The following is a 23499-nucleotide window of genomic DNA, read 5'->3' as shown; positions in this document are numbered from 1 at the left end:
TCACCTTAAACCTGGACTCTCTGGTTTTCAATTCCCGGCCCCTGGGAAAAAGACTATCTGCAGTCATCCTATCCATGCACTTCATGATTTTATACACCTCACTAAGGTCACTCCTCATTCTCCTACATTCCAAGGAATAAAGTCCTATCCCGGCCACCCTCTCCCTATAACTCAGCCATCTTGCTCTTGGCAACATCTTTGTACACCTTCTTTGCACTCTTTCCAGTTTAACTATGTCCTTCCTGTAACAGGCTGATGACAACTGTATACAATATTCCAAGTGTGGCCTCACCAGTGACCTATACAACTCTAACATAATGACCCAGCTCCTACAATGCCTTGACCGATGAAGACCAGCATGGTAAATGTCATGTTTACCACCCTGTCTACCTGTGACACCACGTTCAACAAACTATGTACCATAACAATTTTGACTATAATGGAGTTATAACTGCTATTTCCCCCAATGATACTTCAAATCCTAGACACCCCCCTGAGTTGTGCTGCCGTCTATGTACTTGCTTAAAAAGCTTTCCGAGATGTATTTTTAGAATTTCAATCCCACCAAACTCTTCACACTATGACTATATCTTCAGTTAATGTTGATGTAGAGGTGCTGGTGTTGAACTGGGGTTGACAGGGCCAGAAGTCACATAACACCAGCTTATAGTCCAACAGGTTTATTTGAAATCATGAGCTTTTGGAACTCTGCCCCTTTGTCAGGTGAGGTGAAGAGAGTTGATGGTTGGTTTGCTGAACTGTTTGATTTTTTTGCAAACGTTTTGGCCCCCTTTCAGGTGATAGCTTCAGCGCTGCATATCATAGAACATAGAACATTACAGCGCAGTACAGGCCCTTCGGCCCTCGATGTTGCGCCGACCTGTCATACCAATCTGAAGCCCATCTAACCTACACTATTTCATGTATGTCCATATGCTTGTCCAATGACGACATAAATGCACCATTACAGGCAAAGCATTCCCTACCCTTACTACTCTCTGAGTAAAGAAACTACCTCTGACATCTGTCCTGTATCTATCTCCCCTCAATTTAAAGCTATGCCCCCTCGTGCTCACCGTCACCATACTTGGAAAAAGGCTCTCTCTGTCCACCCTATCTAACCCTCTGATTATCTTATATGTCTTTATTAAGTCACCTCTCAACCTTCTTCTTTCTAACGAAAACAGCCTCAAGTCCCTCAGCCTTTCCTCGTAAGACCTTCCCTCCATACCAGGCAACATCCGAGTAAATCTCCTCTGCATCCTTTCCAAAGCTTCCACATCCTTCTTATAATGCGGTGACCAGAACTGTACACAATACTCCAAGTGTGGCCGCACTAGAGTTTTGTACAGCTGTAGCACAACCTCATGGTTCCGGAACTCGATCCTTTTATTAATAAAAGCTAAAACACTGTATGCCTTCTTAACAACCCTGTCAACCTGGGTGGCAACTTTCAAGGATCTGTGTACCTGGACACCGAGATCGCTCTGCTCATCTACACTACCAAGAATCTTACCATTAGCCCAGTACTTTGCATTCCAGTTACTCCGACCAAAGTGAATCACCTCACACTTGTCCGCATTAAATTCCATTTGTCACCTCTCAGTCCAGCTCTGCAGCTTATCTATGTCTCTCTGTAACCTACAACATCCTTCGTCACTATCCACAACTCCACCGACCTTACAGTTGTCTGCAAATTTACTAACCCACCCTTCTACGCCCTCATCCAAGTCGTTTATAAAAATGATGAACAGCAGTGGACCCAACACCGACCCTTGCGGTACACCACTAGTAACTGCACTCCAGGATGAACATTTCCCATCAACCACCACCCTCTGTCTTCTTTCAGCAAGCCAATTACTGATCCAAACTGCTCTATCTCCCACAATCCCATTCCTCCGCATTTTGTACAATAGCCTGCTGTGGGGAACCTTATCGAACGCCTTGCTGAAATCCATATACACCACATCAACCGGTTTACTCTCATCTACCTGTTTGGTCACCTTCTCAAAGAACTCAATAAGATTTGTGAGGCACGACCTACCCTTCACAAAACCATGCTGACTATCCCTAATCAAATTATTCTTTTCTCGATGATTATAAATCCTATCTCTTATAACCTTTTCCAACACTTTACCACCAACTAAAGTAATGCTCACTGGTCTATAATTACCAGGGTTGTCTCTACTCCCCTTCATGAACAGGGGAACTACATTTGCTATCCTCCAGTTTCTGGCACTATTCCTGTAGACAATGACGATTTAAAGATCAATGCCAAAGGCTCGGCAATCTCCTTCCTGGCTTCCCAGAGGATCCTAGGATAAATCCCATTCGGCCCAGGGGATGTATCTATTTTCACACTCTGCAGGATTTCTAATACCTCTTCCTTGTGAACCTCAATCCCACCCAGTCTCTGGATGAAGCAGTGTTGTTGTGATCTGCTCAGAATTCACACGGTCAGTCACGATGGGTGGTTTTTCGATTTTGTCCTGTAGTGATCTGTAGACGGGGTCTATTTCAACATGTGGAGTGGCAGATGGAGTTTAATTTGGATAAATGTGAGGTGCAACATTTTGGAAAGGCAAATCAGACCAGGACTTATACACGTAATGGTAAGGTCCTGGGGAATGTTGCTGAACAAAGAGACCTTGGAGTGCAGGTTCATAGCTCCTTGAAAATGGAGTCGTAGGTAGATAGGATAGTGAAGAAGGCATTTGGTATGCTTTCCTTTATTGGTCAGAGTATTGAGTACAGGAGTTGGGAGGTCATGTTGCGGCTGTACAGGACATTGGTTAGGCCACTGTTGGAATATTGTGTGCAATTCTGGTCTCCCTCATATCGGAAAGATGTTGTGAAACTTGAAAGGGTTCAGAAAAGATTTACAAGGATGTTGCCAGGGTTGGAGGATTTGAGCTATAGGGAGAGGTTAAATAGGCTAGGGCTGTTTTCCCTGGAGCATCAGAGGCTGAGGGATGACCTTATAGAAGTTTATAAAATCATGAGGAGCATGGATAGGGTGGGGTAGTCCAGAACTAGAGGGTATAGGTTCAAAAGGTAGAGAGGAAAAATTTAAAAGGGACCTAAGGGCAACGTTTTCACACAGAGGGTGGTATGTGTATGGAATGAGCTGCCAGAGGAAGTAGTGGAAGCTGGTACAATTGCAACATTTAAAACACATCTGGATGGGTATATGAATAGGAAAGGTTTGGAGGGATATGGGCCAAGTGCCAACAAGTGGGACTAGATTGGGTTGGGATATCTGGTCGGCATGGATGGGTTGGACCGAAGGGTCTGTTACTGTGCTGTACATCTCTATGACTCTATGTTTATGGCAACAGTGGATACATACAGGCTTCCAGAATATCCTGGGCTTGCCTTTATTCAGCCTGTCCCAGCATCGTAACATTGTCCAAGTTGGATTGGTGTCCTTCATTGTTCTTGTGTATTGACATCAGGGAGAACTGGTCATGTTGTTTTGTTGCAAGCTGATGTTCATGTATTCTGGTGGTGAGTTTCCTGTCCGTTTGTCCGATGTAATGTGTCTCACAGTTGCTGTATGGTATGTTATTTATCACGTTCACTCTGCATGTTGTAGGTACAGGATCCTTTAGCTTGGATTGTGGCTGGTGAAATGTGGCTGGGGGTTTGTGTGATATCATTATTCCCAGAGGGTGTAGGCACCTTGTAGTCAGTTCTGAGATGTTTCTAGTATAGGGTAGAGTGGTCTGTGTGTTGGGGTGCACAGTGTCTTTTTGGTGTTGTTCAAATGCCAGGCATTGGTGGATGAAGCAGTTAGAGTACCTATTATTAGCAAATATGTTGTGTAGGAGTTCCTCTTCTTTATTGCAGAGCTCTGGGCTGTTACAGTGAGTTACATAGTTTTATCAGACACAGCTCTGTTTGTGGACATTGGGCTGGTTATGGTTGTCAGTAAGAATCTGGTCTGTGTGTGTAGTCTTTCTGTACACTCTAGTAGGGAATTCACCATCGGTCTACCAGTACATCTAACAACAGGAATTGGTTGTCATCTTCTTCTGCTCTGTGAACTTGATCCTGGTGAATATCCTATTAATAAGGCAATGTGTGCTTTCGAACTGGGACTGTTTAATGATAATGTATTGTCCATGTATCTGATCCACGGTTTGGGCTGGGCTTGGGGTAGGCTATGCTTTCTTGTCTTTGCATTTCTGCTTCAGCAATGAACCCAGAAATGGGTGAGCCCATGGATGTCCCATTGATTTGTTTGTATACCTGGTCATTAATAACAAAATGCATGGTCAGGCATAGGTCCAGTAATATCAGCATATTATCTTTGTTGATAGTTTCATGGCCGGTCTGTGTTGTCGGTTTGTCTAGAAGTGTGGCCTGTATTTCCTTTGCTGATGTTATGTTAATAGACGTGAACAGTGCTGTAATGTTGAATTAGACCGTCATTTCATCCTCGTCAATCTCTGATGTTGTTGAGTAATTCCTGTGCTGAGTGACTGGCGTGTCTTGAGCCTGTGCTAAGGTTTATCAGTCAGTGGTGAGTGATGGTGCTGCTCCAAGGTTATGCCGTCCTTGGCTTTTTTTTAGAGAGGTCGTAAAAGCAGTGATTCCGAAAAATCTAGGTTTGAAGGGTTTTCGGGCCAGTTTGACTATAGCTAACAGATATTGCCTCAGACAAATGGCTTTCAAGTTTTAAACAAAGTCACTTGTACAATGAGAGGGGAGAGGCTAGTTCTCCCAGCTTAGCTTGGGAATATTGGGGCAGGTGATACGGTGCCACTGGCATTCTGCTTGAATTGAGCATAGAAAGCATTGAGCACATCAGGGATTTTTTTTGTCTGTCCACTATTTTGGTTTGCTTTATTTTGTATTCTTTTTTTTTGCGCAGACCTTGCCATAGGTGGCGGGTGTTTGTATGGTTATTTTGGGCCTCTAGCTTGGTCCGGTACTGCCCTTTTACATCTCTAATGGCTTTGTGGAGGTCATATCTGGATGTTCTGTAGAGCTCTGGGTTGTCTGATTTTAATGCCACACGCCTGGACTTCAGTAGGCAGTGGATTTCTCGGTTCATTCAAGGTTTCTGGTTGGGGAACACACAGATTGACCATTTAACCAGACGTTTGTTTTGATTGATTCTGTTTTGAATGTTGCTAAACAATTAATTGTAGGTGTGGGCTTTCCAGGGTTTGCACACTCCGGGATACTGGCCTACGTGTTCTCTGACATGATTCAGGACCAACGGGACCCTTTTGCTGTCTTGAGTCATTGACACTCTGACACTCCTGCTTTTGTTTGTCAGCCAGCGCTCCCTGATTTGACCACGTTAACAGCCCCAGTCGGGGAACTCAGATTATATGTGGTCTGCTTGGCTGATTTCAAAACAATCACAACAGTGTAGTTGCTGGAAGAGATTACAGAGATTGTGAACAGTTAAGCCTTGGAGAGAAGCTAAACATATTGGCAAGATGTTGACAGTCGAAATATTTCTTGACTGGAACTAATTTTATTGATGTGCAATGATCAGTGAAGATGGGATTTGTGAATTCGTCAGTGCAGCTTTAAACACTAAATTTGTGCCTTGTGGGTGGGGTTGAGCTGGGGGTGGGTTGATGGGGAAAATATGACAATCTAGCCCAGCATGAAGCAGTCGAGTCTGGGGGTAACAAAATCAGAAAAGAGGGTTTCAGCAGCACATGGGGTATGATGGGGCCAAATGCTGGAATGTTGTAATGTAGCTGTTAATGGATGATTTGGTGGTTGGATGTTTACCTGTGCCTGACCCAGGTGTCTGATTCATACCCTCGCTCTGTGTAGTTCTCAGGCAGAAGGCCAGTCCGTCCCGTCTGATGCGAAGTTCCACGGACCCAGCCTTCACTCACGTCCTGCTGGTTTGTGGGGTCCAGGAAGATGTAATCACTGAAATTCAGTTTCAATTCATCATCATTCTGTGGTAAGTAAGGATAGAGTGTACGTGCAACCTGGGAAAAAAACATTGAGTACATTTCTCGGGAATGGTTCGGAAATGTTCTAGCTGATTGTGATTGTATTTTTACAAACAGTCTCTTCAGTACTGATGCCAATAACAAAGCAGAATTTGACCAAGGATAATTAAAAAGGTCAGTGGAACTTTATCTTAATTGGCCTAGAAAAGAAAATAATTTCTAAAGCTCTGCTTAGATAACGGCTTTAGCAACGATGTGGGCACCTCAATCCTGGGGGTTATAATTAGCTCCACAGGAATGCAGTGATGATGCCTCAGTGGGAATGAGGTAAAGTGGACCCCTACACACTTCCGTATCACAATAACATTTTAAGGGTAAATTTAAGGGGAGACAATGGTCTAGTGGTTATTGTCACTGGACTGTTAATTCAGAGAAAAGTTCTGGGGGAACAAAAACAGAAATTGCTTGAAAAGTTCAGCAGGTCTGCCAGAATGTGTGGAGAGAAAGCAAAATTAACATTTCAGGTCAAGTGGCCCTTCAATAGAACACAGAAACTCTCAGACCTGCTGAGCTTTTCCAACAATTTCTGTTTTCTTTGGGTTTTTAATGTTCTGGGGGACTCGGGTCCGAAAGCTGCTACGACAAATGGTGGAATTTGAATTCACTAAAATATGTGTAATTAGCAATCTAAATAATGACCGTGAATTGACGTTTGGTTAAAAAAAAAACCCATCCAGTTCATTAATGTCTTTTCATGGAAGACACTGCCATCCTTACCTGGTCAGACCAACGTGTGATTCCAGACCCACAGCAATGAGGGACAGGCAATAAATACTGGTCTAGCCAGTGATATCCCCCATCCCATGAATGAATAAAAAACGTTGCATAGATTCTACTACCTCACGCACAGAAAGGAAAGGATAATCAAACCTTGGTGTTTAAAATGCTTAGATGATGCAAGGTTTGTGAAGGTTTGTAGCTTAGACTGAGGTTTAGGGTATAGGTTTGGTATACCATCTATCAACCCCTCAGAAAACAAACACGAAATGACATCACCACAAACCCCAGGAACCCCATCCAGGACAAACATATAAATAGAAAGCAGGAGACAACAGCTTCGCTTCACTTGGAGATCGCCACTGATGATGTTACCGAGCCAGGTAATGAAACATCTGGATATCAAACCTACAGCTCAGCGATCAAACCTACACCCTATGCTTAGATGATTGACAAAGTTTGCTAGAAAAGACAGCTTCCCCTGGGAAGGAGGTTGTTCTGATATTTTAACTGGGCTGTTCAGGTGTGATGTTGGGAAGGCCATCCTCACAAAGACGGGAATTGGAATCTAGAACTCTGCTCCCAAAATGTGTTGGGTGTGGGAGGCGGGGTCCAAGTAAGAATCTCAGAATGGAGATGAGTAGTAATTTTGTTTTTGAAATGGAGGTCAGATGGTGGATGGAAGGACAGTGGAGTCTCGTTGTGGCCAGCATGGTTTCCTCCTGTTCATTCCCCATGTCAAGAATCGACAACAAATGATTGAAATCAGGATTGATTCTGATGCATCACAAAGTGTTCCTGCAATGACCAGCAGAAGGGAACAGACATATCACTCATTCCGATAAGACAGGAATGTGGGAGCGAACAAACTCTCTCCATCTCTGCATGTGGCATCACTGTACCTTGCCCAGACAAACCCATTACCTTATAATGTACAAATCGCATGTCTCTGGAATAAAGAGCTGCTGTCCACTGACAGGTAACCCCCAGTTTGATTGATTGAGCAAGTTCCTCCAGTTTCCACTGCTGTTGGACCTGAAACTTGTGAGAGAGTGTCAGGTGCAGTTGTTTGTTGTAGAGATCAATCTGACAATCTGTTTGGAGTAAAGAACAAAGTCATGGATCAAACAGGCAAGAGCTTCGCAATGTCCGAGAGACAGATCACACAGTGTCCGAGAGACAGATCACACTATGTCCGAGAGACAGATTACACTATGTCCGAGAGACAGATCACACAACGTCCGAGAGACAGATCACACAGTGTCCGAGAGACAGATCACACTATGTCCGAGAGACAGATCACACTATGTCCGAGAGACAGATCACACAATGTCCGAGAGACAGATCACACAACGTCCGAGAGACAGATCACACAAAATCAGAGTCAGATCACACAGTATCAGAGTGAGATCACACAATATCAGAGTGAGATCACACAATATCAGAGTCAGATCGCACAATATCAGAGTGCGATCGCACAATATCACAGTGAGAACGCACAATATCAGAGTCAGATCGCACAATATCAGAGTCAGATCGCACAATATCAGAGTGAGAACGCACAATATCAGAGTGAGATCACACAATATCAGAGTCAGATCGCACAATATCAGAGTGCGATCGCACAATATCAGAGTCAGATCGCACAATATCAGAGTCAGATCGCACAATATCAGAGTCAGATCGCACAATATCAGAGTCAGATCGCACAATATCAGAGTCACATCACACAGTATCAGAGTCACATCACACAATATCAGAGTGCGATCGCACAATATCAGAGTCAGATCACACAGTATCAGAGTCAGATCACACAATATCAGAGTCACATCACACAATATCAGAGTCACATCACACAGTATCAGAGTCAGATTACACAATATCAGAGTCAGATCGCACAATATCAGAGTGCGATCGCACAATATCACAGTGAGAACGCACAATATCAGAGTCAGATCGCACAATATCAGAGTCAGATCGCACAATATCACAGTGAGAACGCACAATATCAGAGTGAGATCACACAATATCAGAGTCAGATCGCACAATATCAGAGTGCGATCGCACAATATCACAGTGAGAACGCACAATATCAGAGTCAGATCGCACAATATCAGAGTCAGATCGCACAATATCAGAGTCAGATCGCACAATATCAGAGTCACATCACACAGTATCAGAGTCACATCACACAATATCAGAGTGCGATCGCACAATATCAGAGTCAGATCACACAGTATCAGAGTCAGATCACACAATATCAGAGTCACATCACACAATATCAGAGTCACATCACACAGTATCAGAGTCAGATTACACAATATCAGAGTGCGATCGCACAATATCAGAGTCAGATCGCACAATATCAGAGTCAGATCACACAGTATCAGAGTCAGATCACACAATATCAGAGTCAGATCACACAATATCAGAGTCAGATCACACAATATCAGAGTCAGATCACACAATATCAGAGTCAGATCACACAGTATCAGAGTCAGATCACACAATATCAGAGTCAGATCACACAATATCAGAGTCAGATCACACAGTATCAGAGAGTCAGAAGTCACAGTATCAGAGTCAGATCGCACAATATCAGAGTCAGATCACACAATATCAGAGAGTCAGATCACACAGTATCAGAGAGTCAGATGACACAGTATCAGAGAGTCAGGTCACACAATATCAGAGAGTCAGATCACACAATATCAGAGAGTCAGGTCACACAATATCAGAGTCAGATCACACAATATCAGAGCCAGATCACACAATTTCAGAGTCACATCACACAATATCAGAGTGCGATCGCACAATATCAGAGTCAGATCACACAGTATCAGAGTCAGATCACACAATATCAGAGTCAGATCACACAATATCAGAGTCACATCACACAGTATCAGAGTCAGATTACACAATATCAGAGTGCGATCGCACAATATCAGAGTCAGATCGCACAATATCAGAGTCAGATCGCACAATATCAGAGTCAGATCACACAGTATCAGAGTCAGATCACACAGTATCAGAGTCAGATCACACAATATCAGAGTCAGATCACACAATATCAGAGTCAGATCACACAGTATCAGAGTCAGATCACACAGTATCAGAGTCAGATCACACAATATCAGAGTCAGATCACACAATATCAGAGTCAGATCACACAATATCAGAGTCAGATCACACAATATCAGAGTCAGATCACACAGTATCAGAGTCAGATCACACAATATCAGAGTCAGATCACACAATATCAGAGTCAGATCACACAGTATCAGAGAGTCAGAAGTCACAGTATCAGAGTCAGATCGCACAATATCAGAGTCAGATCACACAATATCAGAGAGTCAGATCACACAGTATCAGAGAGTCAGATGACACAGTATCAGAGAGTCAGGTCACACAATATCAGAGAGTCAGATGACACAGTATCAGAGAGTCAGATCACACAATATCAGAGTCAGATCACACAATATCAGAGAGTCAGATCACACAGTATCAGAGAGTCAGAAGTCACAGTATCAGAGTCAGATCGCACAATATCAGAGTCAGATCACACAATATCAGAGAGTCAGATCACACAATATCAGAGTCAGATCACACAATATCAGAGTCAGATCACACAGTATCAGAGTCAGATCACACAATATCAGAGTCAGATCACACAATATCAGAGTCAGATCACACAATATCAGAGTCAGATCACACAATATCAGAGTCAGATCACACAATATCAGAGTCAGATCACACAATATCAGAGAGTCAGATGACACAGTATCAGAGAGTCAGATCACACAATATCAGAGTCAGATCACACAATATCAGAGAGTCAGATCACACAGTATCAGAGAGTCAGAAGTCACAGTATCAGAGTCAGATCGCACAATATCAGAGTCAGATCACACAATATCAGAGAGTCAGATCACACAGTATCAGAGAGTCAGATGACACAGTATCAGAGAGTCAGGTCACACAATATCAGAGAGTCAGATCACACAGTATCAGAGTGTCAGATCACACAATATCAGAGAGTCAGGTCACACAATATCAGAGTCAGATCACACAATATCAGAGCCAGATCACACAATATCAGAGTCAGATCACACAATATCAGAGTCAGATCACACAATATCAGAGTCAGATCACACAATATCAGAGTGTCAGATCGCACAGTATCAGAGTGTCAGATCGCACAGTATCAGAGAGTCAGATCACACAATATCAGAGAGTCAGATCACACAATATCAGAGAGTCAGATCACACAGTATCAGAGTGTCAGATCGCACAGTATCAGAGTGTCAGATCGCACAGTATCAGAGAGTCAGATCACACAATATCAGAGTCAGATCACACAGTATCAGTGAGTCAGATCACACAATATCAGAGTCAGATCACACAATATCAGAATCAGATCACACAATATCAGAGTCAGATCACACAATATCAGAGTCAGATCGCACAGTATCAGAGAATCAGATCACACAATATCAGAGTCAGATCACACAATATCAGAGCCAGATCACACAATATCAGAGTCAGATCGCACAGTATCAGAGAATCAGATCACACAATATCAGAGTCAGATCACACAATATCAGAGCCAGATCACACAATTTCAGAGTCAGATCACACAATTTCAGAGTCAGATCACACAATTTCAGAGTCAGATCACACAATTTCAGAGTCAGATCACACAATATCAGAGTCAGATCACACAATATCAGAGAGTCAGATCGCACAGTATCAGAGAGCCAGATCTCACAATATCAGAGTTAGTTCACACAATATCAGAGTCAGATCACACAATATCAAAGAGGCAGATCACACAATGTCAAAGAGGCAGATGACACAATGTCAAAGAGGCAGATCACACAATATCAGAGAGTCAGATCACACAATATCAGAGAGTCAGATCACACAGTATCAGTGAGTCAGATCACACAGTATCAGAGAGTCAAATCACACAATATCAGACAGTCAGATCACACAATATCAGAGTCAGATCACACAATATCAGAGTCAGATCACACAATATCAGAGTCAGATCGCACAGTATCAGAGAGTCAGATCACACAACATCAGAGCCAGATCACACAATATCAGAGTCAGATCACACAATATCAGAGTCAGATCACACAATATCAGAGTCAGATCACACAACATCAGAGCCAGATCACACAATATCAGAGTCAGATCACACAATATCAGAGTGTCAGATCGCACAGTATCAGAGTGTCAGATCACACAACATCAGAGCCAGATCACACAATATCAGAGTCAGATCGCACAGTATCAGAGTGTCAGATCACACAGTATCAGAGTGTCAGATCGCACAGTATCAGAGTGTCAGATCGCACAACATCAGAGCCAGATCACACAATATCAGAGTCAGATCACACAATATCAGAGTGTCAGATCGCACAGTATCAGAGTGTCAGATCACACAACATCAGAGCCAGATCACACAATATCAGAGTCAGATCACACAATATCAGAGAGTCAGATCGCATTGTATCAGACAGTCAGATCACACAATATCAGAGTCAGATCACACAATATCAGAGAGTCAGATCGCACTGTATCAGACAGTCAGATCACACAATATCAGAGTCAGATCGCACAGTATCAGAGTCAGATCGCACAGTATCAGAGAGTCAGATCACACAACATCAGAGCCAGATCACACAATATCAGAGTCAGATCACACAATATCAGAGTCAGATCACACAATATCAGAGTCAGATCACACAATATCAGAGTCAGATCACACAATATCAGAGTCAGATCACACAGTATCAGAGTGTCAGATCACACAGTATCAGAGAGTCAGATCACACAGTATCAGAGAGTCAGATGACACAGTATCAGAGAGTCAGATCACACAATATCAGAGTCAGATCACACAATATCAGAGAGTCAGATCGCACAAAATCAGAGTCAGATCACACAAAATCAGAGTCAGATCACACAATATCAGAGAGTCAGATGACACAGTATCAGAGAGTCAGATGACACAGTATCAGAGAGTCAGATGACACAGTATCAGAGAGTCAGATCACACAATATCAGAGTCAGATCACACAATATCAGTGTCAGATCACTCAATATCAGAGAGTCAGATCACACAATATCAGAGAGTCAGATCACACAATATCAGTGTCAGATCACTCAATATCAGAGAGTCAGATCACACAATATCAGAGAGTCAGATCACACAATATCAGAGTCAGATCACACAATATCAGAGTCAGATCACACAATATCAGAGAGTCAGATCACACAATATCAGAGTCAGATCACACAATATCAGTGTCAGATCACTCAATATCAGAGAGTCAGATCACACAATATCAGAGAGTCAGATCACACAATATCAGAGTCAGATCACACAATATCAGAGTCAGATCACACAATATCAGAGTCAGATCACACAGTATCAGAGTCAGATCACACAATATCAGAGTTAGATCACACAATATCAGAGTCAGATCACACAGTATCAGAGTGTCAGATCGCACTGTATCAGAGAGTTAGATCACACAATATCAGAGTCAGATCACACAATATCGGAGAGTCAGATCACACAATATCAGAGTCAGATCACAGTATCAGAGAGTGAGATCACACAGTATCAGAGAGTCAGATCACACAATATCAGAGTCAGATCGCACTGTATCAGACAGTCAGATCACACAATATCAGAGCCAGATCACACAATATCAGAGTCAGATCACACAATATCAGAGTCAGATCACACAATATCAGAGTCAGATCACACAATATCAGAGTCAGATCACACAGTATCAGAGTCAGATCACACAATATCAGAGTCAGATCACACAATATCAGAGTCACATCACACAGTATCAGAGTCAGATTACACAATATCAGAGTGCGATCGCACAATATCAGAGTCAGATCGCACAATATCAGAGTCAGATCGCACAATATCAGAGTCAGATCACACAGTATCAGAGTCAGATCACACAATATCAGAGTCAGATCACACAATATCAGAGTCAGATCACACAGTATCAGAGTCAGATCACACAATATCAGAGTCAGATCACACAATATCAGAGTCAGATCACACAATATCAGAGTCAGATCACACAATATCAGAGTCAGATCACACAATATCAGAGAGTCAGATGACACAGTATCAGAGAGTCAGATCACACAATATCAGAGTCAGATCACACAATATCAGAGAGTCAGATCACACAGTATCAGAGAGTCAGAAGTCACAGTATCAGAGTCAGATCGCACAATATCAGAGTCAGATCACACAATATCAGAGAGTCAGATCACACAATATCAGAGTCAGATCACACAATATCAGAGTCAGATCACACAGTATCAGAGTCAGATCACACAATATCAGAGTCAGATCACACAATATCAGAGTCAGATCACACAATATCAGAGTCAGATCACACAATATCAGAGTCAGATCACACAATATCAGAGTCAGATCACACAATATCAGAGAGTCAGATGACACAGTATCAGAGAGTCAGATCACACAATATCAGAGTCAGATCACACAATATCAGAGAGTCAGATCACACAGTATCAGAGAGTCAGAAGTCACAGTATCAGAGTCAGATCGCACAATATCAGAGTCAGATCACACAATATCAGAGAGTCAGATCACACAGTATCAGAGAGTCAGATGACACAGTATCAGAGAGTCAGGTCACACAATATCAGAGAGTCAGATCACACAGTATCAGAGTGTCAGATCACACAATATCAGAGAGTCAGGTCACACAATATCAGAGTCAGATCACACAATATCAGAGCCAGTTCACACAATTTCAGAGTCAGATCACACAATATCAGAGTCAGATCACACAATATCAGAGTCAGATCACACAATATCAGAGTGTCAGATCGCACAGTATCAGAGTGTCAGATCGCACAGTATCAGAGAGTCAGATCACACAATATCAGAGAGTCAGATCACACAATATCAGAGAGTCAGATCACACAGTATCAGAGTGTCAGATCGCACAGTATCAGAGTGTCAGATCGCACAGTATCAGAGAGTCAGATCACACAGTATCAGTGAGTCAGATCACACAATATCAGAGTCAGATCACACAATATCAGAATCAGATCACACAATATCAGAGTCAGATCACACAATATCAGAGTCAGATCGCACAGTATCAGAGAATCAGATCACACAATATCAGAGTCAGATCACACAATATCAGAGCCAGATCACACAATTTCAGAGTCAGATCACACAATTTCAGAGTCAGATCACACAATTTCAGAGTCAGATCACACAATATCAGAGTCAGATCACACAATATCAGAGAGTCAGATCGCACAGTATCAGAGAGCCAGATCTCACAATATCAGAGTTAGTTCACACAATATCAGAGTCAGATCACACAATATCAAAGAGGCAGATCACACAATGTCAAAGAGGCAGATGACACAATGTCAAAGAGGCAGATCACACAATATCAGAGAGTCAGATCACACAATATCAGAGAGTCAGATCACACAGTATCAGTGAGTCAGATCACACAGTATCAGAGAGTCAAATCACACAATATCAGACAGTCAGATCACACAATATCAGAGTCAGATCACACAATATCAGAGTCAGATCACACAATATCAGAGTCAGATCGCACAGTATCAGAGAGTCAGATCACACAACATCAGAGCCAGATCACACAATATCAGAGTCAGATCACACAATATCAGAGTCAGATCACACAATATCAGAGTCAGATCACACAACATCAGAGCCAGATCACACAATATCAGAGTCAGATCACACAATATCAGAGTGTCAGATCGCACAGTATCAGAGTGTCAGATCACACAACATCAGAGCCAGATCACACAATATCAGAGTCAGATCGCACAGTATCAGAGTGTCAGATCACACAGTATCAGAGTGTCAGATCACACAGTATCAGAGTGTCAGATCGCACAGTATCAGACAGTCAGATCACACAATATCAGAGTCAGATCGCACAGTATCAGAGTCAGATCGCACAGTATCAGAGAGTCAGATCACACAACATCAGAGCCAGATCACACAATATCAGAGTCAGATCACACAATATCAGAGTCAGATCACACAATATCAGACTCAGATCACACAATATCAGAGTGTCAGATCGCACAGTATCAGAGTGTCAGATCACACAGTATCAGAGAGTCAGATCACACAGTATCAGAGTCAGATCACACAATATCAGAGTCAGATCACACAGTATCAGAGAGTCAGATCACACAGTATCAGAGAGTCAGATCACACAATATCAGAGTCAGATCGCACAATATCAGAGTCAGATCGCACAATATCACAGTGAGAACGCACAATATCAGAGTGAGATCACACAATATCAGAGTCAGATCGCACAATATCAGAGTGCGATCGCACAATATCACAGTGAGAACGCACAATATCAGAGTCAGATCGCACAATATCAGAGTCAGATCGCACAATATCAGAGTCACATCACACAGTATCAGAGTCACATCACACAATATCAGAGTGCGATCGCACAATATCAGAGTCAGATCACACAGTATCAGAGTCAGATCACACAATATCAGAGTCACATCACACAATATCAGAGTCACATCACACAGTATCAGAGTCAGATTACACAATATCAGAGTGCGATCGCACAATATCAGAGTCAGATCGCACAATATCAGAGTCAGATCACACAGTATCAGAGTCAGATCACACAATATCAGAGTCAGATCACACAATATCAGAGTCAGATCACACAATATCAGAGTCAGATCACACAATATCAGAGTCAGATCACACAGTATCAGAGTCAGATCACAGAATATCAGAGTCAGATCACACAATATCAGAGTCAGATCACACAGTATCAGAGAGTCAGAAGTCACAGTATCAGAGTCAGATCGCACAATATCAGAGTCAGATCACACAATATCAGAGAGTCAGATCACACAGTATCAGAGAGTCAGATGACACAGTATCAGAGAGTCAGGTCACACAATATCAGAGAGTCAGATCACACAATATCAGAGAGTCAGGTCACACAATATCAGAGTCAGATCACACAATATCAGAGCCAGATCACACAATTTCAGAGTCACATCACACAATATCAGAGTGCGATCGCACAATATCAGAGTCAGATCACACAGTATCAGAGTCAGATCACACAATATCAGAGTCAGATCACACAATATCAGAGTCACATCACACAGTATCAGAGTCAGATTACACAATATCAGAGTGCGATCGCACAATATCAGAGTCAGATCGCACAATATCAGAGTCAGATCGCACAATATCAGAGTCAGATCACACAGTATCAGAGTCAGATCACACAGTATCAGAGTCAGATCACACAATATCAGAGTCAGATCACACAATATCAGAGTCAGATCACACAGTATCAGAGTCAGATCACACAGTATCAGAGTCAGATCACACAATATCAGAGTCAGATCACACAATATCAGAGTCAGATCACACAATATCAGAGTCAGATCACACAATATCAGAGTCAGATCACACAGTATCAGAGTCAGATCACACAATATCAGAGTCAGATCACACAATATCAGAGTCAGATCACACAGTATCAGAGAGTCAGAAGTCACAGTATCAGAGTCAGATCGCACAATATCAGAGTCAGATCACACAATATCAGAGAGTCAGATCACACAGTATCAGAGAGTCAGATGACACAGTATCAGAGAGTCAGGTCACACAATATCAGAGAGTCAGATGACACAGTATCAGAGAGTCAGATCACACAATATCAGAGTCAGATCACACAATATCAGAGAGTCAGATCACACAGTATCAGAGAGTCAGAAGTCACAGTATCAGAGTCAGATCGCACAATATCAGAGTCAGATCACACAATATCAGAGAGTCAGATCACACAATATCAGAGTCAGATCACACAATATCAGAGTCAGATCACACAGTATCAGAGTCAGATCACACAATATCAGAGTCAGATCACACAATATCAGAGTCAGATCACACAATATCAGAGTCAGATCACACAATATCAGAGTCAGATCACACAATATCAGAGTCAGATCACACAATATCAGAGAGTCAGATGACACAGTATCAGAGAGTCAGATCACACAATATCAGAGTCAGATCACACAATATCAGAGAGTCAGATCACACAGTATCAGAGAGTGAGAAGTCACAGTATCAGAGTCAGATCGCACAATATCAGAGTCAGATCACACAATATCAGAGAGTCAGATCACACAGTATCAGAGAGTCAGATGACACAGTATCAGAGAGTCAGGTCACACAATATCAGAGAGTCAGATCACACAGTATCAGAGTGTCAGATCACACAATATCAGAGAGTCAGGTCACACAATATCAGAGTCAGATCACACAATATCAGAGCCAGATCACACAATATCAGAGTCAGATCACACAATATCAGAGTCAGATCACACAATATCAGAGTCAGATCACACAATATCAGAGTGTCAGATCGCACAGTATCAGAGTGTCAGATCGCACAGTATCAGAGAGTCAGATCACACAATATCAGAGAGTCAGATCACACAATATCAGAGAGTCAGATCACACAGTATCAGAGTGTCAGATCGCACAGTATCAGAGTGTCAGATCGCACAGTATCAGAGAGTCAGATCACACAGTATCAGTGAGTCAGATCACACAATATCAGAGTCAGATCACACAATATCAGAATCAGATCACACAATATCAGAGTCAGATCACACAATATCAGAGTCAGATCGCACAGTATCAGAGAATCAGATCACACAATATCAGAGTCAGATCACACAATATCAGAGCCAGATCACACAATTTCAGAGTCAGATCACACAATTTCAGAGTCAGATCACACAATTTCAGAGTCAGATCACACAATTTCAGAGTCAGATCACACAATATCAGAGTCAGATCACACAATATCAGAGAGTCAGATCGCACAGTATCAGAGAGCCAGATCTCACAATATCAGAGTTAGTTCACACAATATCAGAGTCAGATCACACAATATCAAAGAGGCAGATCACACAATGTCAAAGAGGCAGATGACACAATGTCAAAGAGGCAGATCACACAATATCAGAGAGTCAGATCACACAATATCAGAGAGTCAGATCACACAGTATCAGTGAGTCAGATCACACAGTATCAGAGAGTCAAATCACACAATATCAGACAGTCAGATCACACAATATCAGAGTCAGATCACACAATATCAGAGTCAGATCACACAATATCAGAGTCAGATCGCACAGTATCAGAGAGTCAGATCACACAACATCAGAGCCAGATCACACAATATCAGAGTCAGATCACACAATATCAGAGTCAGATCACACAATATCAGAGTCAGATCACACAACATCAGAGCCAGATCACACAATATCAGAGTCAGATCACACAATATCAGAGTGTCAGATCGCACAGTATCAGAGTGTCAGATCACACAACATCAGAGCCAGATCACACAATATCAGAGTCAGATCGCACAGTATCAGAGTGTCAGATCACACAGTATCAGAGTGTCAGATCGCACAGTATCAGAGTGTCAGATCGCACAACATCAGAGCCAGATCACACAATATCAGAGTCAGATCACACAATATCAGAGTGTCAGATCGCACAGTATCAGAGTGTCAGATCACACAACATCAGAGTCAGATCACACAATATCAGAGAGTCAGATCGCATTGTATCAGACAGTCAGATCACACAATATCAGAGTCAGATCACACAATATCAGAGAGTCAGATCGCATTGTATCAGACAGTCAGATCACACAATATCAGAGTCAGATCACACAATATCAGAGAGTCAGATCGCACTGTATCAGACAGTCAGATCACACAATATCAGAGTCAGATCGCACAGTATCAGAGTCAGATCGCACAGTATCAGAGAGTCAGATCACACAACATCAGAGACAGATCACACAATATCAGAGTCAGATCACACAATATCAGAGTCAGATCACACAATATCAGAGTCAGATCACACAATATCAGAGTCAGATCACACAATATCAGAGTCAGATCACACAGTATCAGAGTGTCAGATCACACAGTATCAGAGTGTCAGATCGCACAGTATCAGAGTGTCAGATCACACAATATCAGAGAGTCAGATCACACAGTATCAGAGTGTCAGATCGCACAGTATCAGAGTGTCAGATCGCACAGTATCAGAGTGTCAGATCACACAATATCAGAGAGTCAGATCACACAGTATCAGAGAGTCAGATCACACAGTATCAGAGAGTCAGATGACACAGTATCAGAGAGTCAGATCACACAATATCAGAGTCAGATCACACAATATCAGAGAGTCAGATCGCACAAAATCAGAGTCAGATCACACAAAATCAGAGTCAGATCACACAATATCAGAGAGTCAGATGACACAGTATCAGAGAGTCAGATGACACAGTATCAGAGAGTCAGATGACACAATATCAGAGAGTCAGATCACACAATATCAGAGTCAGATCACACAATATCAGTGTCAGATCACTCAATATCAGAGAGTCAGATCACACAATATCAGAGAGTCAGATCACACAATATCAGAGTCAGATCACACAATATCAGAGTCAGATCACACAATATCAGAGTCAGATCACACAGTATCAGAGTCAGATCACACAATATCAGAGTCAGATCACACAATATCAGAGTGTCAGATCGCACTGTATCAGAGAGTTAGATCACACAATATCAGAGTCAGATCACACAATATCGGAGAGTCAGATCACACAATATCAGAGTCAGATCACAGTATCAGAGAGTGAGATCACACAGTATCAGAGAGTCAGATCACACAATATCAGAGTCAGATCGCACTGTATCAGACAGTCAGATCACACAATATCAGAGCCAGATCACACAATATCAGAGTCAGATCACACAATATCAGAGTCAGATCACACAATATCAGAGTCAGATCACACAATATCAGAGTCAGATCACACAGTATCAGAGTCAGATCACACAATATCAGAGTCAGATCACACAATATCAGAGTCACATCACACAGTATCAGAGTCAGATTACACAATATCAGAGTGCGATCGCACAATATCAGAGTCAGATCGCACAATATCAGAGTCAGATCGCACAATATCAGAGTCAGATCACACAGTATCAGAGTCAGATCACACAATATCAGAGTCAGATCACACAATATCAGAGTCAGATCACACAGTATCAGAGTCAGATCACACAATATCAGAGTCAGATCACACAATATCAGAGTCAGATCACACAATATCAGAGTCAGATCACACAATATCAGAGTCAGATCACACAATATCAGAGAGTCAGATGACACAGTATCAGAGAGTCAGATCACACAATATCAGAGTCAGATCACACAATATCAGAGAGTCAGATCACACAGTATCAGAGAGTCAGAAGTCACAGTATCAGAGTCAGATCGCACAATATCAGAGTCAGATCACACAATATCAGAGAGTCAGATCACACAATATCAGAGTCAGATCACACAATATCAGAGTCAGATCACACAGTATCAGAGTCAGATCACACAATATCAGAGTCAGATCACACAATATCAGAGTCAGATCACACAATATCAGAGTCAGATCACACAATATCAGAGTCAGATCACACAATATCAGAGTCAGATCACACAATATCAGAGAGTCAGATGACACAGTATCAGAGAGTCAGATCACACAATATCAGAGTCAGATCACACAATATCAGAGAGTCAGATCACACAGTATCAGAGAGTCAGAAGTCACAGTATCAGAGTCAGATCGCACAATATCAGAGTCAGATCACACAATATCAGAGAGTCAGATCACACAGTATCAGAGAGTCAGATGACACAGTATCAGAGAGTCAGGTCACACAATATCAGAGAGTCAGATCACACAGTATCAGAGTGTCAGATCACACAATATCAGAGAGTCAGGTCACACAATATCAGAGTCAGATCACACAATATCAGAGCCAGATCACACAATTTCAGAGTCAGATCACACAATATCAGAGTCAGATCACACAATATCAGAGTCAGATCACACAATATCAGAGTGTCAGATCGCACAGTATCAGAGTGTCAGATCGCACAGTATCAGAGAGTCAGATCACACAATATCAGAGAGTCAGATCACACAATATCAGAGAGTCAGATCACACAGTATCAGAGTGTCAGATCGCACAGTATCAGAGTGTCAGATCGCACAGTATCAGAGAGTCAGATCACACAGTATCAGTGAGTCAGATCACACAATATCAGAGTCAGATCACACAATATCAGAATCAGATCACACAATATCAGAGTCAGATCACACAATATCAGAGTCAGATCGCACAGTATCAGAGAATCAGATCACACAATATCAGAGTCAGATCACACAATATCAGAGCCAGATCACACAATTTCAGAGTCAGATCACACAATTTCAGAGTCAGATCACACAATTTCAGAGTCAGATCACACAATATCAGAGTCAGATCACACAATATCAGAGAGTCAGATCGCACAGTATCAGAGAGCCAGATCTCACAATATCAGAGTTAGTTCACACAATATCAGAGTCAGATCACACAATATCAAAGAGGCAGATCACACAATGTCAAAGAGGCAGATGACACAATGTCAAAGAGGCAGATCACACAATATCAGAGAGTCAGATCACACAATATCAGAGAGTCAGATCACACAGTATCAGTGAGTCAGATCACACAGTATCAGAGAGTCAAATCACACAATATCAGACAGTCAGATCACACAATATCAGAGTCAGATCACACAATATCAGAGTCAGATCACACAATATCAGAGTCAGATCGCACAGTATCAGAGAGTCAGATCACACAACATCAGAGCCAGATCACACAATATCAGAGTCAGATCACACAATATCAGAGTCAGATCACACAATATCAGAGTCAGATCACACAACATCAGAGCCAGATCACACAATATCAGAGTCAGATCACACAATATCAGAGTGTCAGATCGCACAGTATCAGAGTGTCAGATCACACAACATCAGAGCCAGATCACACAATATCAGAGTCAGATCGCACAGTATCAGAGTGTCAGATCACACAGTATCAGAGTGTCAGATCACACAGTATCAGAGTGTCAGATCGCACAGTATCAGACAGTCAGATCACACAATATCAGAGTCAGATCGCACAGTATCAGAGTCAGATCGCACAGTATCAGAGAGTCAGATCACACAACATCAGAGCCAGATCACACAATATCAGAGTCAGATCACACAATATCAGAGTCAGATCACACAATATCAGAGTCAGATCACACAATATCAGAGTGTCAGATCGCACAGTATCAGAGTGTCAGATCACACAGTATCAGAGTGTCAGATCGCACAGTATCAGAGTGTCAGATCACACAATATCGGAGAGTCAGATCACACAATATCAGAGAGTCAGATCACACAATATCAGAGAGTTAGATCACACAGTATCAGAGAGTCAGATCACACAATATCAGAGTCAGATCACACAATATCAGAGAGTCAGATCGCACAAAATCAGAGTCAGATCACACAAAATCAGAGTCAGATCACACAATATCAGAGAGTCAGATGACACAGTATCAGAGAGTCAGATCACACAGTATCAGAGAGTCAGATGACACAGTATCAGAGAGTCAGATCACACAATATCAGAGTCAGATCACACAATATCAGAGAGTCAGATCACACAATATCAGAGAGTCAGATCACACAATATCAGAGTCAGATCACACAGTATCAGAGAG

At 42.1% G+C, this 23499-nt stretch overlaps 1 protein-coding gene across 3 annotated transcripts in view; it reads right to left on the bottom strand.

The window, feature by feature from the left end:
• Positions 1 to 23499, bottom strand: part of LOC122555449 (ubiquitin-associated and SH3 domain-containing protein A-like) — a 237518-nt gene that overhangs the window by 87263 nt on the left and 126756 nt on the right. For all 3 annotated transcript variants that reach the window (XR_015758771.1, XM_087992423.1, XM_087992424.1), the window contains 2 exons: positions 7632 to 7801; positions 5758 to 5966 (listed from right to left, as the gene is read on the bottom strand). Coding sequence is in view for 2 of the 3 variants with exons in the window: in XM_087992423.1 (XP_087848549.1) it covers positions 5758 to 5966; positions 7632 to 7801 (379 nt within the window). In the remaining variant the exon portion in view is untranslated. The remainder of the gene's footprint in view (positions 1 to 5757; positions 5967 to 7631; positions 7802 to 23499) is intronic.

This window comes from Chiloscyllium plagiosum, unplaced genomic scaffold (genome assembly GCF_037043375.1).
Source record: "Chiloscyllium plagiosum isolate Xiang-an unplaced genomic scaffold, Cpla_swu_hap1 HiC_scaffold_12, whole genome shotgun sequence".
Classification (NCBI taxonomy): domain Eukaryota; kingdom Metazoa; phylum Chordata; class Chondrichthyes; order Orectolobiformes; family Hemiscylliidae; genus Chiloscyllium; species Chiloscyllium plagiosum.
This window is presented reverse-complemented; position numbering and strand designations above follow the sequence as displayed.